The 16,565-nt window shown below is 34.2% G+C and overlaps 1 protein-coding gene across 1 annotated transcript; it reads right to left on the bottom strand.

Annotated features, from left to right (window-relative positions):
- Window positions 1-1,193: 1,193 nt before the first annotated feature.
- LOC132722857 (phenolphthiocerol synthesis polyketide synthase type I Pks15/1-like) lies at window positions 1,194-16,065 on the bottom strand. Its single transcript, XM_060707441.1, has 9 exons — window positions 15,861-16,065; window positions 13,292-13,497; window positions 11,982-12,142; window positions 11,567-11,770; window positions 10,947-11,128; window positions 10,628-10,802; window positions 2,785-9,864; window positions 2,420-2,599; window positions 1,194-2,146 (listed from the first exon to the last, which is right to left on the bottom strand). Exons 2-9 carry the CDS (start codon window positions 13,492-13,494, stop codon window positions 1,986-1,988), a joined length of 8,346 nt encoding a protein of 2,781 aa, XP_060563424.1. The 5' UTR covers window positions 13,495-13,497; window positions 15,861-16,065; the 3' UTR covers window positions 1,194-1,985.
- Between the last annotated feature and the right edge of the window lie 500 nt (window positions 16,066-16,565).

Raw genomic sequence — 16,565 nt, forward strand, 5'->3', positions numbered from 1 at the left:
ATCTTTATCAAAGAAAAAAGAATTACTGACCTTTAAAAAAATTTGTGATTGTTGTTATTAAAAACCAGAGTCGCTTATTCCTCCTAAATCTTGTAATCACGTAAGAAATATGACAATGTATATTTCTTAGTAATAAATACATTAAATATAGACAATATGTTTTACTCTTTTAGTTGGCATTAGTATGTTAATAATTCTGTGCTAAGTACACAGATGCAAACAGGAAGATTAAAACTATGTACGTTACTTGCAATTGTGTGTCAGATGTGTATTATTTTCGAAACAAGTTCCTAAAATCTGACGAGTTTAATTTAATTTTGTTTTTCTCTTTCAGATATTCATTTTATGAAAGTAACAAATGAAGTGTTAACAGTAACAAATTACCACAAAAGAACGTTTTTTCACACAGAGAGCAAATGATTTGTTGTAAATTTATTCATGAAATTATACTTTAGACCGACATAATCAGTAATTGATAGTAAAGGAGTATTTTGATAGTCAATTCAGCAGGTTGTTTTTGCAAACAAAGGCTGCTTATGCAATGTGAATGTTTTATTACCAGTATCTTATATATAGCATCTTAGATGAGTTGTCATTTGATATAATATTTTATGAAATTAATTCATGAAAATAAAGTCAGATGCTTACATTTAATTCACTTCCGTTTTCCTAGATGATTTTCATAATTATGGTTTTTATCAAATGACAACGAATGTCAAATATATTCGTTTTATCAAATGATTTATATCATTTGTATTTATAAACAGACGCTTAAAATAGAATAAATGTGGTATTCATTTTACACTTTTGTAATATACAGAATTACGTGAGAGGTATATGATGTAGAAATCAAATGAAGTCATCTGATTTAAAGAAAATAATGGTTTTATTACTTTAAATTGTAGCTAAAAGTTTTGTCAGGTGACAAGTAAGTTTTCTGAGAAATTAGTTGAAACATATTCATTTCCTTTCCAACATTTTGCACAAACAAAATGTGCATACCATTATGATGCTGAAAAAAAATGATCAGATCAAAAAGCATATAATGCTAATAAAAGCCTTTTCCGGACATGGGATTTATTAAAATTACGGGTCTGAGAACTTCTGAGTACTCATAGAAACATACCTATATATTTACATAAAGTTTCAATAGATATCAATGAGGGAACGAAATATATGGATAAACTCAAATTAGTTGTCATTAGCTTTCTTTATTTATTAAATAATAAACCTTGAACATTCATTTAGCATTTCTAAAGCATTTCTTTTAAACAACTATCTCTGTAAATGAACTATATTGATAACTGATAACAAAAAGAAATGAATTCATTTTAAATTTAACACTATATCAAAATGGCTTGATATTATGTCAAAAAGAATGTAACAAATTACAAAGCCTATTGTTCTTCTATTTTAAAAGTATTTCTTTGAACAACATTCAAGTTTAAACAAAGAAAGTGGAACTATTTTCTCGTTACAAAACAACATTTAAATGAAGGCAAAGTATGCAAAATTTAACGTAAAAAAGAAATACCATAAAGGTTTATGGTAATTTAAATTGTACAACAAAACATTTGCTTATTTTTGAAATAAGATCATGCATTACATAACAATTTCTCTTTCAACATACACATACATATTCATAACAATATGCTATGTATTAACATAACAATGAACTGTTAAAAATAATAGTTATATTAGAAACTACTAAAACATTTGAATATCTATTTTAGCAAGAACACTCGTTACTTTATTCGGAATTGATCGTTGTCGGTCTTTCTTAAAGTAAGACACTTCGATGCTAATATTACTCCATATAATCATGTAGCTAATAAAAGAGAAAATACACCAACAGAACACAGTCAGGTATTTACAACACATATTACATTCATAACAATATCCATGGACGTACCGGCACATAATAGAACATATGTGACCGACAAGTACCACCTAGCATAATCATACTTTGAACAACACCATATTTTTTATAAATGTTCAACAAGCATTTTAACATTTCTTTGTCCTGGTCGTTTTCTCTCCTCTACGGCATTTTTTAAAGTCTCAAGCCAATCAGTTGCCTGGTTTTGTGACATAGTTTTAAGAACAAACCATTTGTTGGCCGTTCGCAGGAATATATTGTACATTCCTGAAATAATAAGAAACTAGTCAATAGATGTATAACGCAAGAACAATTGGTACAATGTTGAACGTACATAATTCTGCTTTGCATTCAGAGACGTCAAATATAGTCGAGAGAAGCAAATTTTCTTAGTTGCTAGGTTAAAGTGCACTTTCATTTTGTTAATGTATTAAGCGTTCGGCAGCACGGCCACACTATCAAATCATTAATTAATGTATTCAAAATGACCCTGCTTACTTTTGTGCTTAAACAATTAAAGTGTATGCAAATACTATTTACCATTTAGTTTCTTCACAGAAACTTCTGATATAGAATCCACCTGCAGGTGCCTCTTGTATGAGCTATTTATTTTACCCCACTGTAAAACAAGTTCGCCACTGCTTTTGATCGACATATCTAGTGCTAGAGACACTTGAACTGTGTGTTCCCAACCTTGGCTGGTCTGCTTTATAAAACAATCTGTAAATGAAAAGATAAATGTGATATTAATATATTAACTGACAACTTCCAGGTCAATTCATATGAATTTAATGGTTTTATTAAAAATATTTAAAAAATTTGAGACCATAATTTCGAATAATATTTTTGCAATGTATAGTACAATATTCTCTTTTGAAATCATCTTAGGTAAACGCCAGACTTACCTTGTCGCAGAATCGAAATATCACTACCCAGACTGTTTGTGAATTCACTGGTCCTTTTTGAGGTTTTAGATGGCTTCCTCTGCTTTATCGGTGACTTCTTATCAGTGACAGAATTGTGCTCATTGCTGATTTTCATATGAGGCGCTTTGATACTCTTTGGAATGCTGTTGATCACGATGTTCCCACTTAAAATATCGCTAATCTCAGCATCGGGATGATCTAAGAACGCCCTCATTAACTCCATGATTCTTCCTGGAACAATAGCAGCGTCTTCATGTTTCACGGCGCGTGTGTTGTATCCATACTGAAGAGCAACCTTGTTCTCCTGAAGGTCATACATAATGTACAATGTGGTCTCGTACACATATCGTGTATGGTGGACATTTGATACTTTAATTGTAACTCTATTGTGTTTATATGTTTGATTTAGGTGTGCCATGTTGTCCATTACAATCCTATGTCGACCAATATGCTTCTTAAGTTCCTCTGTAGGCATTTCGTCTTGTATTAATGCATAAGGGAATGCGCTTTGTTGCGTTATGCGATGTAAACTAGTGGAACTCTTTTTAATGTAGTCACTGACTTTTCCGAGATTACGCATGTCACCTATTACAGGCATGGCATTGATACAGCGGGTGACAAAAGATTTCAGTTGTGGAACATGTCCCCTCATGTCATTATTTGTGACCAGCGGAATAAGGTCTTTGTTCGTTTTCTCGTATAAAAATAGCATATAGACTGGGACAATGAAGTTGTATAGAGATAGCCCCGATGATTTCGTGTAATTCAGTATATCGTTAACAAGCTCAAGTGGAACATCCTCTGCAAACTGATACCAGTTGGCCTCATCTAGTTCTTCTTCGATGTCATCAGAAAATGTAAAAGGATGAACATCCTGAGACAACTGCATTTTCCAGTATTGCTTCAGGTCAGGCATTCTTGGGTTCAATGCAGTTCTTACGGCATCGGCTGGCACAATACTCGTATCCTTCTCTGGCAGAGACTCATTGCAAATGTATGGTTTCATGTAGGAACCAATATCTCTGAAAAGCATGGCAACACCGGATAAATCGGATATCACAGAATGTATGAACATCCTCATGCGAGTAACATTCTTTTTACAAGCAATTTTGAAACGAATTGGAAGATCCGTTGTTAAATCAAAATAAACTTGATCTCGATCATCAGTTTCCTGTCCGTTGCAAATGCTTTCAAAGGGCACTTGCTGCATTTCAACCTCTACTTCATCAGCAGGAAGCAATACTGACTCATATGTTAATTCTTCTTTATTAATTTTATAGATTCTACGAAGTTCCGGATTCATTTTAACCAGGTGATTAAGAATCACTCTCCAGTCTTTTGGCTTAAGCTTGAGGCCTGTTACTTCATAATCTGCCTGTCGTGATAAGTTTCGACTGTGTGGGTTCTTAACATAATCATTCAGCAAACTTCTTTGCATGAAGGTTACTGTTCCTCGTAAATAGTCCAAAAGCTTTCTGTTGTCTTCTCGGTTTGTTTCAGCTTGTCCGTCACCGCCGCCCGTGGAAGAAGAGCCTCCGCCATTTTGTATATTTTCTGTAAGATATAAAGTGAGTGATTCAATGGTCGTTGTATCGGATAGCAAAGTGACGACAGGAATTCTAACTTGCATAGTATCGAAAACCGAATTCGCAAAGCTCATTGCAGCCATTGAATCAATTCCAAGTTCTACGAAGCGAGTCTCTGCACTGAGGGCACTATCATCAGCAATGAATGTATCCGCGGCCATTTTCTTTATGAGGTCCATTATCATTTCTTTCTTTTCTTCATCGTTAGCATTGTTATATTCTTCTATATCAAAGCTATATTTTGAATCTGTCTTTTTGAACGTAGCATTCTTTGTTCCATACTTATCCAACAGTCCAACAAATTTGAAAGGATACGATTTGATTGTCGGATGGAATTCCATAATCGACCAATCAAAAACTCCAAAAGTAACTTGTGGAGGATTCGTCATCACAGCCCTCATGAAACATGCTCTGATGTCATCTTTGTGCAGATAATAAAACCCTTGACTTTTGAAGTTTTTCTCCATTTCTGTGTTTTCTGCAGCCATTCCAAGAGAGAGTGTACTCCAATTAATACTCTGACCACACAATCCGAGACTTCTTCTGTAATGAGCAAATGAGTCTTGAAATGAGTTACCTGCAGAATAATTACACTGACCTGGATTTCCAAATATAGCTACTATAGATGAGTGGAGAACAAAGTAATCGAGTGGTAAATCGAGCGTTGCCATATGAAGATTCCACGTACCGAGAACTTTGGGCTGTAAAGGCTTCTCAACATCCTCCAATGTCATGTTGTTCAGAAGCATATCATTTATCACGCCGCCTCCATGAAATACTCCTTTTATTTGAGCCTCGCCTAACTTCAATTGTAAATCAAGTAACGTTTTCTTTAGGCCATCTATATCAGTGATATCTACTTGCATTGGCAGTATTCTACATCCAAATCTTTTCTGAACTTCTTCAATCTCTACTTGTTTTTCGTCAGAAGGTGGGCGCCTAGAGAATGTCGATATGTATCCAGCTCCAAGCTCAGCCATCAGTAGCAAAAGCTCCCAACCCAACCCCGTTAAACCTCCAATTAAAACGTAGCAACCATTTTTCCGAAAGATTTCTGTTCTGAACACTTTAAGCGGAATGTAATTTTCGGTATTTTTCCCCTCATTTAAATGAAGCTCAGGATACGGCAGATTAAAGATGGACGTTTCCTTCTCTTCATAATACTCATCTGTTGATATTTCTGTAAGTGAATCTTTCACACTGTTATCAAGTGTTTTCAGCCAATTGTACACCTTTGGTACCTTATCAGTGAGCTCAGAGTATGTAAAAAGCTTTTCGGTGTTTAGTATATGTACAACAATGCTTTTCATGTTGTGATGCATCCATCTTTGCATGTATCTGGGGAAATATTCTTCAATACTAATGATTTTCTGGACTGTAGAAAACTTTCGTCGGAGAACTTCTATATGTCCAGCTGTTATTGTAGACAACACAACTAATGTTTGAGCAGATATTGCAAATTCTATTGAAGGATCTACCACCTTTTCCTTTGCCTCTATCTTTATGCTTACCTTCTTCATTTTACTTAACAGTGCCTTTAAAAGATTTATCCATGAACTTGAGTCGTCCTCTACAATTACAAATATGCTTGATGTTTGTTTGCAAAGCTCAACAATGTTCCATAGTAACACCCCTACTGACATTGTTCCGGGAGTGTATGTTTGCAAACAACCGATATCAAATGTGCATTTTGATGGAATGCTAACAATTGACGACACATCAACAGGATAGCAAAATCCAACTTTTGGTGTCTTTTCCATTACTTTTTTTGCCTTTTTATTTTTATCTTCTAACCATCCAATACCTTCAATGCAAACAACTTGAAATCCGTTTTCGTCATTTTCTGGCCAGAAGTTGTTTTCGGCATCTTCGGACACTGTTGATGTAGGATACATCGCAGAATCATGAAGAAAGATTGAGTTCAAACGTATCTTGCAGCTGTTAAAAATTCCAGTCTCTTCTTTTTTCTTCATCTTGAGTTGAAAATGTGGATTTGTAACAACTGCAGGGTTTGTTGATTTCAAAATAAGGTCTTCTGTATGTTCGTAGTCTAACTCACGGTAGTTTGGCTCGATATCTTGTTCTGGGTCTTCAATGAATTCGTTATAGAAAACATTCCCGCTATCAATCAAGTATTCGCTGTAATTAACTGTATTTCTGTTTAGAACAGATTCTAGAGCGATAGCATTTTCATCTGTCAGTGACATATCAATTATTCTGAGGTCACCGTAGGCTGTCTCGGCCATTGCTGATCTGACCATGCCCCATAGTTCTCCTCCACAAACATTCGAAGCAGATATATTACGGTCTGGTGCTGCTTTTACATTCTCAGTAATCACAAAAATAGGCAACGTGACGTTGTTTTCTTGGATAACCTTAATTAATGTTGCAAGGGATAGAAATGTGTGTTTCGCACATTGATAAACTGATTTATTTCCATTATTCAAATTTTGCACATGATAACAGGGAGCAAAGACAAATGCACGAATATTGTTGATTTGATCAAAAGCCATTCTGTACATTGATTCTGTATCTGCAAGACTGTCGTTTAATTCATAAGAAGTTGAGTTTGTATCGTCGGCATATTGGTAACAGTTGATAAATCGTCTGGTTCCAAAAACAACTATGCGACCATTCGATTGCTCTTCTTCTTCCTGTCTGATTTCTTCTTCTTTGACCTTATGCCAAGTTACATCATAAACTATACTTTGGTTTGGTGCATCGGATATCCTGATTGTTTTCGTGTAAAAGTTTTTTATTTCTGCTATCACATGGCCGTCTGTTGAGAGTAACATTGAATTGTAGTGGTTCCCTATTGGGGTTGCTTTCACCATCTGTGAATAACCGAACATTCGCGCTTGAGGAGGTCTGTTTATAACAATAGAGCTGAGACCCTTTGGTAATGTCGGACCATCTGTACCAAGAGTACTTAATATACCAAATGTTTGAAACATGGCATCAATGATTGACGGATGCAGATGTGTTGCTTTTCCTTGTATCTTTACTTCCTCTGGAACAATAAACTCGGCTAGACATTCAGAAGGTGAAGACCATGACTGTTCTATCAAGCTAAGTGATTCCCCGTAATTGAAGTCGATTCTTTCCAAACAGGCATAACTCTCTTCTTTGTTTTTATATGTTTTACATCTGGACTGAATATGAGAAATGTCAACGATCGCCCTTTCCGGCTCACTCCTTCGGACAATTGTCCCATGACAGAGAGTGCGATTATCTCTCTTCATTGCATATCGGTGTCCGTCAATGTCTTCATCTTCAGTCATTTCAATATCAATTTGGTATTGTTTTTCGTCTGGAGGTGTGAACGGCTTAACAAATTCTGTGGAAACAGAAAGCTCATACGCATTCAAGTTAGACTTCCTTTGACCACATTCAAATGCTGCTTCAACATATGTTGCACCGGGAACTAAGATTGCGTTTAGAAAGTAATGGTCGTACACAAAAGGTGTGGATTCCTTCTCAATAAGGATACGAAACTCGGCACTGTCTCCACCATTTCTTCGAACATACATGTGAGGGTCCGAATTAAATGGTATTCCTTGTAACATCTGTGCAGCAGACTCTGGAATATAAAGAAACTTTGTCTTGTTAAATCCGTATCGTGGCGATGCAATTGGAATACCAGATGTTGAAATTATACCTCTCCAATCTATTTCAGATCCTAACTCAAAAAGAGTACTCAGTGATGAATAAACACTGACACATTCTTTTTTGCCGTTCATTGACGGAAGAGAGATTCCCTTGAATGATTCGCCCATGATGTTGGGCAAATGTGCTCGCAGAACTTGCCTTGGACCAATCTCTATAAACACATTCGTAACTCCTTCTCGAGATGCTTTTAAGATCGCATGCATAAATTTAACTGGCTGGCGGATATTTTCAGCCCAGTATTTTCCAGTTTGAAATTCTTCATTTTCGGCGATATCACCCGTGACAGTTGAAATATGTTCTATTCTGCGAACCCCTTTATGTATATCTTTTAACTGTGACTCAATTATATTCATGCATGAATCAACTTGGTGGCTATGGTATGCACATTGCACAGACAGGGGTCTTATCATTATATCTGCGTTGTCTTTATCATTCAAGTCCTCTAGTTCTGACTTTATTTTTTCCATGACATCAGCGTCCCCAGAAAGAGTACACGAACTTGGACTGTTGTATACAGCAATTGTGACTTTATTGTCGTATTTCTCGCACAAAGCCTCAATATTTTCAATAGCATAGTTGCCTGCAACCATCATTTTTCCACCAGTCATTTCAGCCAGGATCTTGGATCTGTAATAAATAACATTAACGGCATCTTTGAGAGGAAGTGCTCCTGACGCATGCGCTGCTGCAACTTCCCCAACAGATTGACCAATAATACTGTCGGGTGTAACACCCCAGCTTTTCCATAATGCAAATAAGGCCACCTGAGTACAAAATATTGCAATATGATTCAAGAATGGGTCACTGTAATCTGTTTCAACATTTTTAAACTTATCAGCTATGCTCCATCCAGACAATGGTTGTAGATACTGATCAATTATTGATATTGTATTTCTAAACACAGGTTGTGAAGCCATCATTTCAGCACACATACCTTGCCAGGTTGTACCTACTCCGCAAAACACAAATACTTTTCGAGTACTTTTGCTTGTCTCTAGTTTATCAATACTTTGCATTTTCACTTTTAGTTGCTGTTGTATTTCTTCAACATCAGTTCCAAATAGTATAGTACGTGCAGGGTAGTGATCCCGATGAAATGCCGATGTATATGATAAGTCTTGCAAATTAACATCGTCCATCAGGTCCTGTTCTACCAATGCCATTGTATTTTTCAACGAGTTAGCATCTAACGCCGATAGACAAATTACATCGTATGTCGATAATTCGACTGGATGGGGTCGGTTTATTGAAGGATACGGCATACGTGTGTTCTGCATCACAATGGCGTGACTATTTGATCCGCCGAATCCAAACGAATTTACACAGCAAATTCTTTCACCCGCTTCATTTGGCAACCAATCTGCTACGTCAAGAGCTATGTCTAAACCATATTCATCTAGTTTAATCTTCTGATTCAAATTAGATTTGTCTTTCTTAACATGAAGGCTTGGTACAATTTTTCCATTTTTCATCATCAATAACACTTTGATAAGTGCTGCAACACCCGCGGCTGATTCAGTATGACCAATGTTAGTCTTAACAGATCCAATAGGAATAATCTTACCAGGATGCATACATTGATTGTCTAAAGAGTTCACATCGTCAGATATTTCTTCCTTAGATTCCACTGTATCTTCTCTTTCGCTGTCTGACGGTTCTGATTCTGACGGGTTTCCACTGTCAGGTTTTGAAGACAAACTTTCATCATCTGAGGCTGAATCATTGATACCTTTTCCACGATGCAATGAAATAAATCTTCCTAGTGCATTGGCTTCCGTTGGATCTCCAATTGGTGTTCCAGTCCCTAAATATTATTAAAGCAAGAAAAAAATTAGATACAAAAGACATTATCAACAAAATATCGAGAAAGTTGATTTTACTATTACAAAATATTTTACCTTAAATATATATATTCCTTCTTTATCTATATAATGTAAGCAAGCCTTTAAATACAAAAATGTATGTAAACGACGACGTGATCGGTCCGACATTAAAGTACAGTGACAGCCTTAGCGCGCACTATTATCTTTTTGTCAAACCCGCTAGAATTTAGCAGCGTGTAGCTGACTGCCAACAATTTTCCGTATATTTTACTTAAAATAGTGTTATTTAAACAATATGATTTCATTTGTTGATTTTTACAAGTATGGGCTTATAAAGTAAATTATAATATAAGAAATAGCAAACAGTACTTCGGACCAAATAGCATTTTAGTGACCTCCAAGACAGCCGTAAACATTTGAACAATCCTCAGTCTTAGGCTTCAGTCTATTAAATGTTTTCGGGCGGACTGATCAGTGACCATAATGTTATGAGGCCCTCAGTATTATGTGCTATTTCTACAATAGACACGGGCTATAGTTTTTTAGTGTTATCCGAAAATCTATCTTTTACAACTAAGACAATAATTTATCATTTAGGATAAATTTTAATGTAACATTCAGATGATATCAATAATTTCTTAACATAAAGACGTGGTACATTTTTTCATTTTTTTAGGCATTAAATTTTTACAGAGCTGTGATATACATTTACATTTCCTCATCATAATTACATTTGAAACATACCATGCGCCTCAATGTACTGTAGAGATGAGGGATCCACGTTATATTGTTTATAAACTTTTTTCAGCAATTCTTCTTGTTGATCTCCAGACGGCGCGGTGATAGGCTGAGACACTCGTCCGTCCTGGTTGCTTCCAGTTTTTACGATTCCCCAAATTTTGTTTCCGTCCCTAATTGCCTGTCAAAACAATATGGTAACTTGAACAAAGTTGTTTGATGTATGCTTCTACAATGTGTCAAATATGTTACTAGTAACTCTGTATTCAACTTTGTTTTATATTATACATTGATACTTAATTCATATTGGAGGGAAAGTGTATACCTTTGCATAAGACTTTAGTATAACAATTCCACATCCTTCCCCACGTGCGTATCCGTCGGCGGTGTCACAAAACGTTTGACATTGACCTGTCGGTGACATCATCCGGGCTTTACACAGGGCCATAAATGTATCTGGAGATATAATGCTACTAACACCGCCACAAACTGCCATCTCACAATCACCTTAAAAGAAAAACCATAGGCTGGTAAATGTATGAGAAATGCGGCTTTCTAAACATCAGTTACTTGTCTACTCTTATGCAATCAGTTACAAGAACATATTTTACAAGATTGACTATCAGTTAGATAGAAGTTACAAAACTCACAAATATATAGTGATTGGTTTTCAAAAAGTTTGATTCTAGGTAAGAAAGAACAATAAAAAATGATTGGTTATCCGTGTAATCAAGTGTGAATTGTATTGAACAACTTAATTATCTAAAAATTTGCGTTTACCTGTTTTATTTATTTATTTATTTATCTATCTATCTATTTGCCAGAATATAAAAAGAAATCAATTTATATTTTAGGCAACTCATGGTCAAAATATGGAATATCATTCTCCAACTTCAGCTTTATATTACTTAGTCCATACCATACGAATAACATTTATTAACATACCTGTCCTAATAGCTTGACTACCAAGATGTATGGCTATCATAGAAGATGAGCACGCGGTATCTATCACCATACAAGGTCCTTGTAAGTTATACGTGAATGATACACGGGAAGCTATTATTGTAGTACTCATTCCTGTTGCCGAATAGTTCGTGTCGTCGTTGTGGTCTGAACTGGCGATTACTTTGTAGTCATCATTCATAACACCTGGAGCAATTAAAATTTTAACTTGATATGAATGCTTTAATTCTGATCCTGACTTTGTAAAATATAATCGTTAGAAGAATATTACATTTCATTATAAAAGCAGTTTGACTTAATCGTTAATTGTTTTCTTTGCTTTTAAACGAATTCTTTTTTTTATTGTGACCGTATAAAAAAGACATGAATAAAAGAAATAATGGCATTGATAACTTACCGATATAAACACCGGTTGAAGATCCCTGCAGATCTTTCCTCGTAATGCCGCCATCTTCCATTGCCATATGTGTACACTCAAGAACATATCTCTGCTGGGGGTCGACACGTTCCGCCTCATTCTCACTTACCTGGAACAATTTGTTGTCCCATTCATCGTGTCTGAAAACGAGAGCAGATGATTTGAGCCGCGTCACGACAAAACCAACGTAATGCGTTTGGGACCAGCATGGATCCAGACCAGCCTGCGTGTACGCGCAGTCTGATCAGGATCCATGCTGTTCGCTATCAGTTTCTTTATTTGTAATAAAGTTTGTTAGCGAACAGCATGGATCCTGATCAGACTGCGCGGATACGAAGGATGGTCTGGATCCATGCTGGTCGCAAACCCATTATGTTGGTTTTGTCATGACGCGGATCATTTATCGTGAACTTTGGTTAATATGTTAATTAATTCACCCATCAAAAGCCATGATTTAATGATAAGTTGAGCAATTTCAAGTTAATGCAACGGTTTGTCAAAATAAAATTAAGTTAAAGTGCTTGGCATTTTCGAAAGAGTTAAAATGTTAGCTCTTAACCTCGGTGTATATTAAACACGGCAACTCAGTTTAGAGTGTCAGTTTTCATGATATGAAAATGTTAAAGCTGTCTTTAAACATATTTCATTATTTAATTAATAAACGTGTTTGCACTTTTCATGCCTTATAAGAATATTTCATTAAACACACTTGTCGGCATATATTTGTGAACTTATAGATTGCATAAAGAATAGAAATAATTTTTATATGATCATGTCGCATTATAACATAAATCAAATGATTACCAATAGTGTCAGTCAAGTGAAAACATTACTACGCTCATTACACTTACTTGACACATTTATCATGACCTCATGTCTTTCATTAAGAACACCTTCAAATAATTAATTAGCTTTTCCTATTTTGTTAGTTGTTAATAAAACTTCACATGAAGTAATTTTGCCATAAATAGAATGAAGTAAATTTGTCATAAATAGAATATGGAAGTTTATATCTGTAATCAGTATATCACGGGATTTAAAAAAAAATGTGAATCTGAAAATGATATATATTACGTCTCTTATCACGTGATTGCAAACTACAATGATAAGGATCAAAATCAATTGATTCTTATCAAATATTATTTTTATTTAATAGTTGTTAACAATTATGTACATAAATTAGATTTGCTTAAAGAAAAAGCCATAGGTTATTCGAGGTTTCCCACGTGTGCAAAATATTATTGACGGCACTCGCTGCAACTCTCGTACAGTATATTTGATATACTTACTTGCTGATAAACCCAGCCTTCTTCACATAATGTTTGCCTGGCTCGTCTTTATCTTCACTGTAAAATGCTTCATTGTTCCATCTCTCGGGTGGAATATCAACAACATGATTCTCGCCATTAACGAGAACTCGCCAGTATTCATCAATATTATCTGCCCCTGGAAAACGACATCCTATCCCCACAATGGCTATTTCTTCTTCCATCGTCTGAAGGAAAGATATTTATAACATTTTGTAGTCATGGATATTAAAATTGATTCCTCGTAACTCTCAATAAACTTTGCCCAAAGGTAAAATCATGAAAAATTCAATATATTATGCTATCCAGAACTCGTCAAAATGTGTTGTTGTTGTTGTTTTTTTCTCGAACATTCAAACTTTACCGTTAAACTAACGGTCACAATATAGTCAACCTGTTGCGACATTTTTGAGCTGCAACTGTAAAATTTGTTTGCACCCCTGAATTAGCTGAAAAACCAAGATATTCTTATTTCCGGAATGAGTTCATGTGTTTCCGAAGTCAGATTTCGTGAGAAATAAAAGAGATAAATCTCTGAGTTATCAACTTATGTACTGGGAAATGTATGATATGGAAAATAGAAATAGTTTACTATACGTTAAATTTACTGTGTTTTTCATAGGAATCGTTTAAGCATGCCATCGTGAAAACCTCACGTGATTCAGCGATATTGTTACATAAAAAAGACCAGACTCAATAAAATGAACGTTAATATATCCTTGTCATGAGCCTGTCCATAAAATCATATAGTGGCCTAATAAGACGTGTAAAAACGTCATATTTAATACTTCCATGTCATAAAAATACTAGGGTTAGACTATAACCTATGACAGGATGTTTTACAACCTATGGCCGCACAAAATTGCTCAGTAATCACCTTAAGCGTGCCGTTTCGGCCATACTGTCAGAGTGTACATTAAAACTGATGCGCTTAGCGTCGTCTGCTTGTCATCTATCAACGTCACACAGTAATAAAACTTATGTCTTGTTTTTTTTTGTTTTTTTTTTTTTTTTTTTTTTTTTTTTTTTGTCGTTGTTTGTTTTTATTTGTGTGAGTTTTTGTCGTCAGAATTGAATTGTCAAGTGGACTAAGTATTATATATTGCCCGTCTGTGTGGACAGTTTTCAATTATAATGTAGAAACAAGTATCCCAAACTGAGACTTTGACATCTCAATGAATATATAAAAGTTGTTACAACAATAGCTTTATTACATCTAGCGGTTGTTTTTTTATGTTTTTTTTTTTTTTTTTTTTTTTTTGTTGTTGTTGTTTTTTATTAAGCTTTAAATTTGAACTACATAATAGATTGGAGTCTAGATAAATTTGATTCATAACCTATAATAACATTGCAGTAGCTCAACAGTTTCAAATATTAACTACTGTATGATGTATACGTCATTAAATCAAAAAAAAATTACCTGAATCACGTGCTGACATATAAATGAAGCTGACATGGCAACAATTGCTTGAAATAAAAGTTATAAATAAATTGTTAGCTATCTCTCTCAGAATCACGTGCCAAGAATATCTGTAGAATTATCCGGAAAAACGATGTTGTCACATGACATGATGGTTTATTTGACAATATATTATAGCGAGATTTAATGTCAGTTGAATTAACAATACGCTATTTAAATCTAAGTCACGCTTCGGAGAGCCGCTCTATCAAGGCAAATACGAAGAATATTTCTTTAAATACATAAAACTTTGATTAATGCCTTAGTTATTGATTTTGTTAGAATTTATTTATTACATAAATAGAGGATATTTGATGAGTGTGAGTTTAATACCTAAGTTTTTTGAACGAGTTGAATAAAATAATATTATGCTTGCACATTCAATATCCTTTATTTTTTATTTACTTAACACACTGTTTACAATATATATAATATTATCAGTTCAAATTTATGATAATCAAGAATGTTATCTTAAGATAATTATAAACAATAAAATATTTCACGTTGCATAGGTTAGTGATACATTTTTCATAAAACATGATGTGAATGATACAAATGAAGGCATGGTAATTTATTTCTACTTTTAGACCGTCTTTATGTGTTCATGCAAGACATGAGTTTGAAAGATTAAACAGCCAAACATAAAATAAAATCTTCTTCATTTTTTTGTAAATGTCGGAACAAGATTAATTTAGATGCCTTTATCTATAAACATGTACTAACCATTCATGGTGGCATATATAAATTATAAATATGTTTTACGTTATATAAACCTGTATATAATTTAGAACTTATTTTAGAAATCGCTGTCTTAAAGTGAATCATTCTAAACAATTCGTAAAATGTTTCATCTAGTTCTAATCTTAATTTATAGACTAATTTTATTTTTAAAAAAGGGAAGAAAATATCGAACCTGACTATTTCTTATTTAAACATAATATATATTTATTTTAAAAGTCAAGGTAAAAACTAAATAAATGTAAAACTATTTGAACAAGTACTGATAACAATTAATTATTATATCAATTCTATCAATTAGATGAAACTATAAACGCTACAGTATAAGAAAATTAAAAAATATATACTTCTTACCGGGAGATGGTATCTTCGTTTTTTCCAGCGTATGTGTTTCCTGATCTCACCATATATATACTAACTCCACCCTTCTCATTAATATGCAATAAGAAGTAGTCCAATAAAAAAATGCCTTAACAGGTCAAAGGCCTGTCACCTGTTATGAAACGCCTGATTATGAAATGATGGTGAACTTTAAGTTCCGTACTTTTATATGGCAATTTGTGCCCGTGCGTTTGTAAACAAAATATAAATTATCATATTTTGTCAGAAAACATAATTGCAACTTTTATGATCATAATAATAACAATAATATCATTAGAGTCGTTGTAAAATGTTTTATTTTGCGCTACTTCTACATAAGCACTAATTCTTTAGCATTAAGATTTGTTTTAAATAAATAGTTTTTCATTCAACATTTTAATTTTATGTAAACATTGACAGTTTTATGCTGATGGTCACGTTAAAAGTCATTTGACGTTACGTTACAACTAATTCAATTGTTTCCTACCCACTTTTAACGTGATCTGTTAAAGCACGTGAGTTTTGACAGATGGACGTTAATTAATTGTCAAATTACATTAGATGTGTTAAATCATTAGTTTTTTCACAATTATGAACCAAGTGTCTCTAACAAACAGCTCCTCTGAACATGCAATCCATGTTTAGGACAGTTTGTTTTGGTTCAAAGAAAGTGCATAAAGTTAAAATAAACTACATGTG

This window comes from Ruditapes philippinarum, unplaced genomic scaffold, assembly GCF_026571515.1.
Source record: "Ruditapes philippinarum isolate M1 unplaced genomic scaffold, ASM2657151v2 ctg490_1_1_1_1, whole genome shotgun sequence".
Taxonomy (NCBI): Eukaryota; Metazoa; Mollusca; class Bivalvia; order Venerida; family Veneridae; genus Ruditapes; species Ruditapes philippinarum.

Coding starts and splice junctions, on each gene's coding strand:
- LOC132722857 (XM_060707441.1), bottom strand. CDS start 13,494: ATGGAAGAAGAAATAGCCATTGTGGGGATAGGATGTCGTTTTCCAGGG. Junction 11,771..11,981: donor TTCAACCGGTGTTTATATCG/GTAAGTTATCAA, acceptor TAATTGCTCCAG/GTGTTATGAATGATGACTAC. Junction 10,803..10,946: donor TACTAAAGTCTTATGCAAAG/GTATACACTTTC, acceptor TTGTTTTGACAG/GCAATTAGGGACGGAAACAA.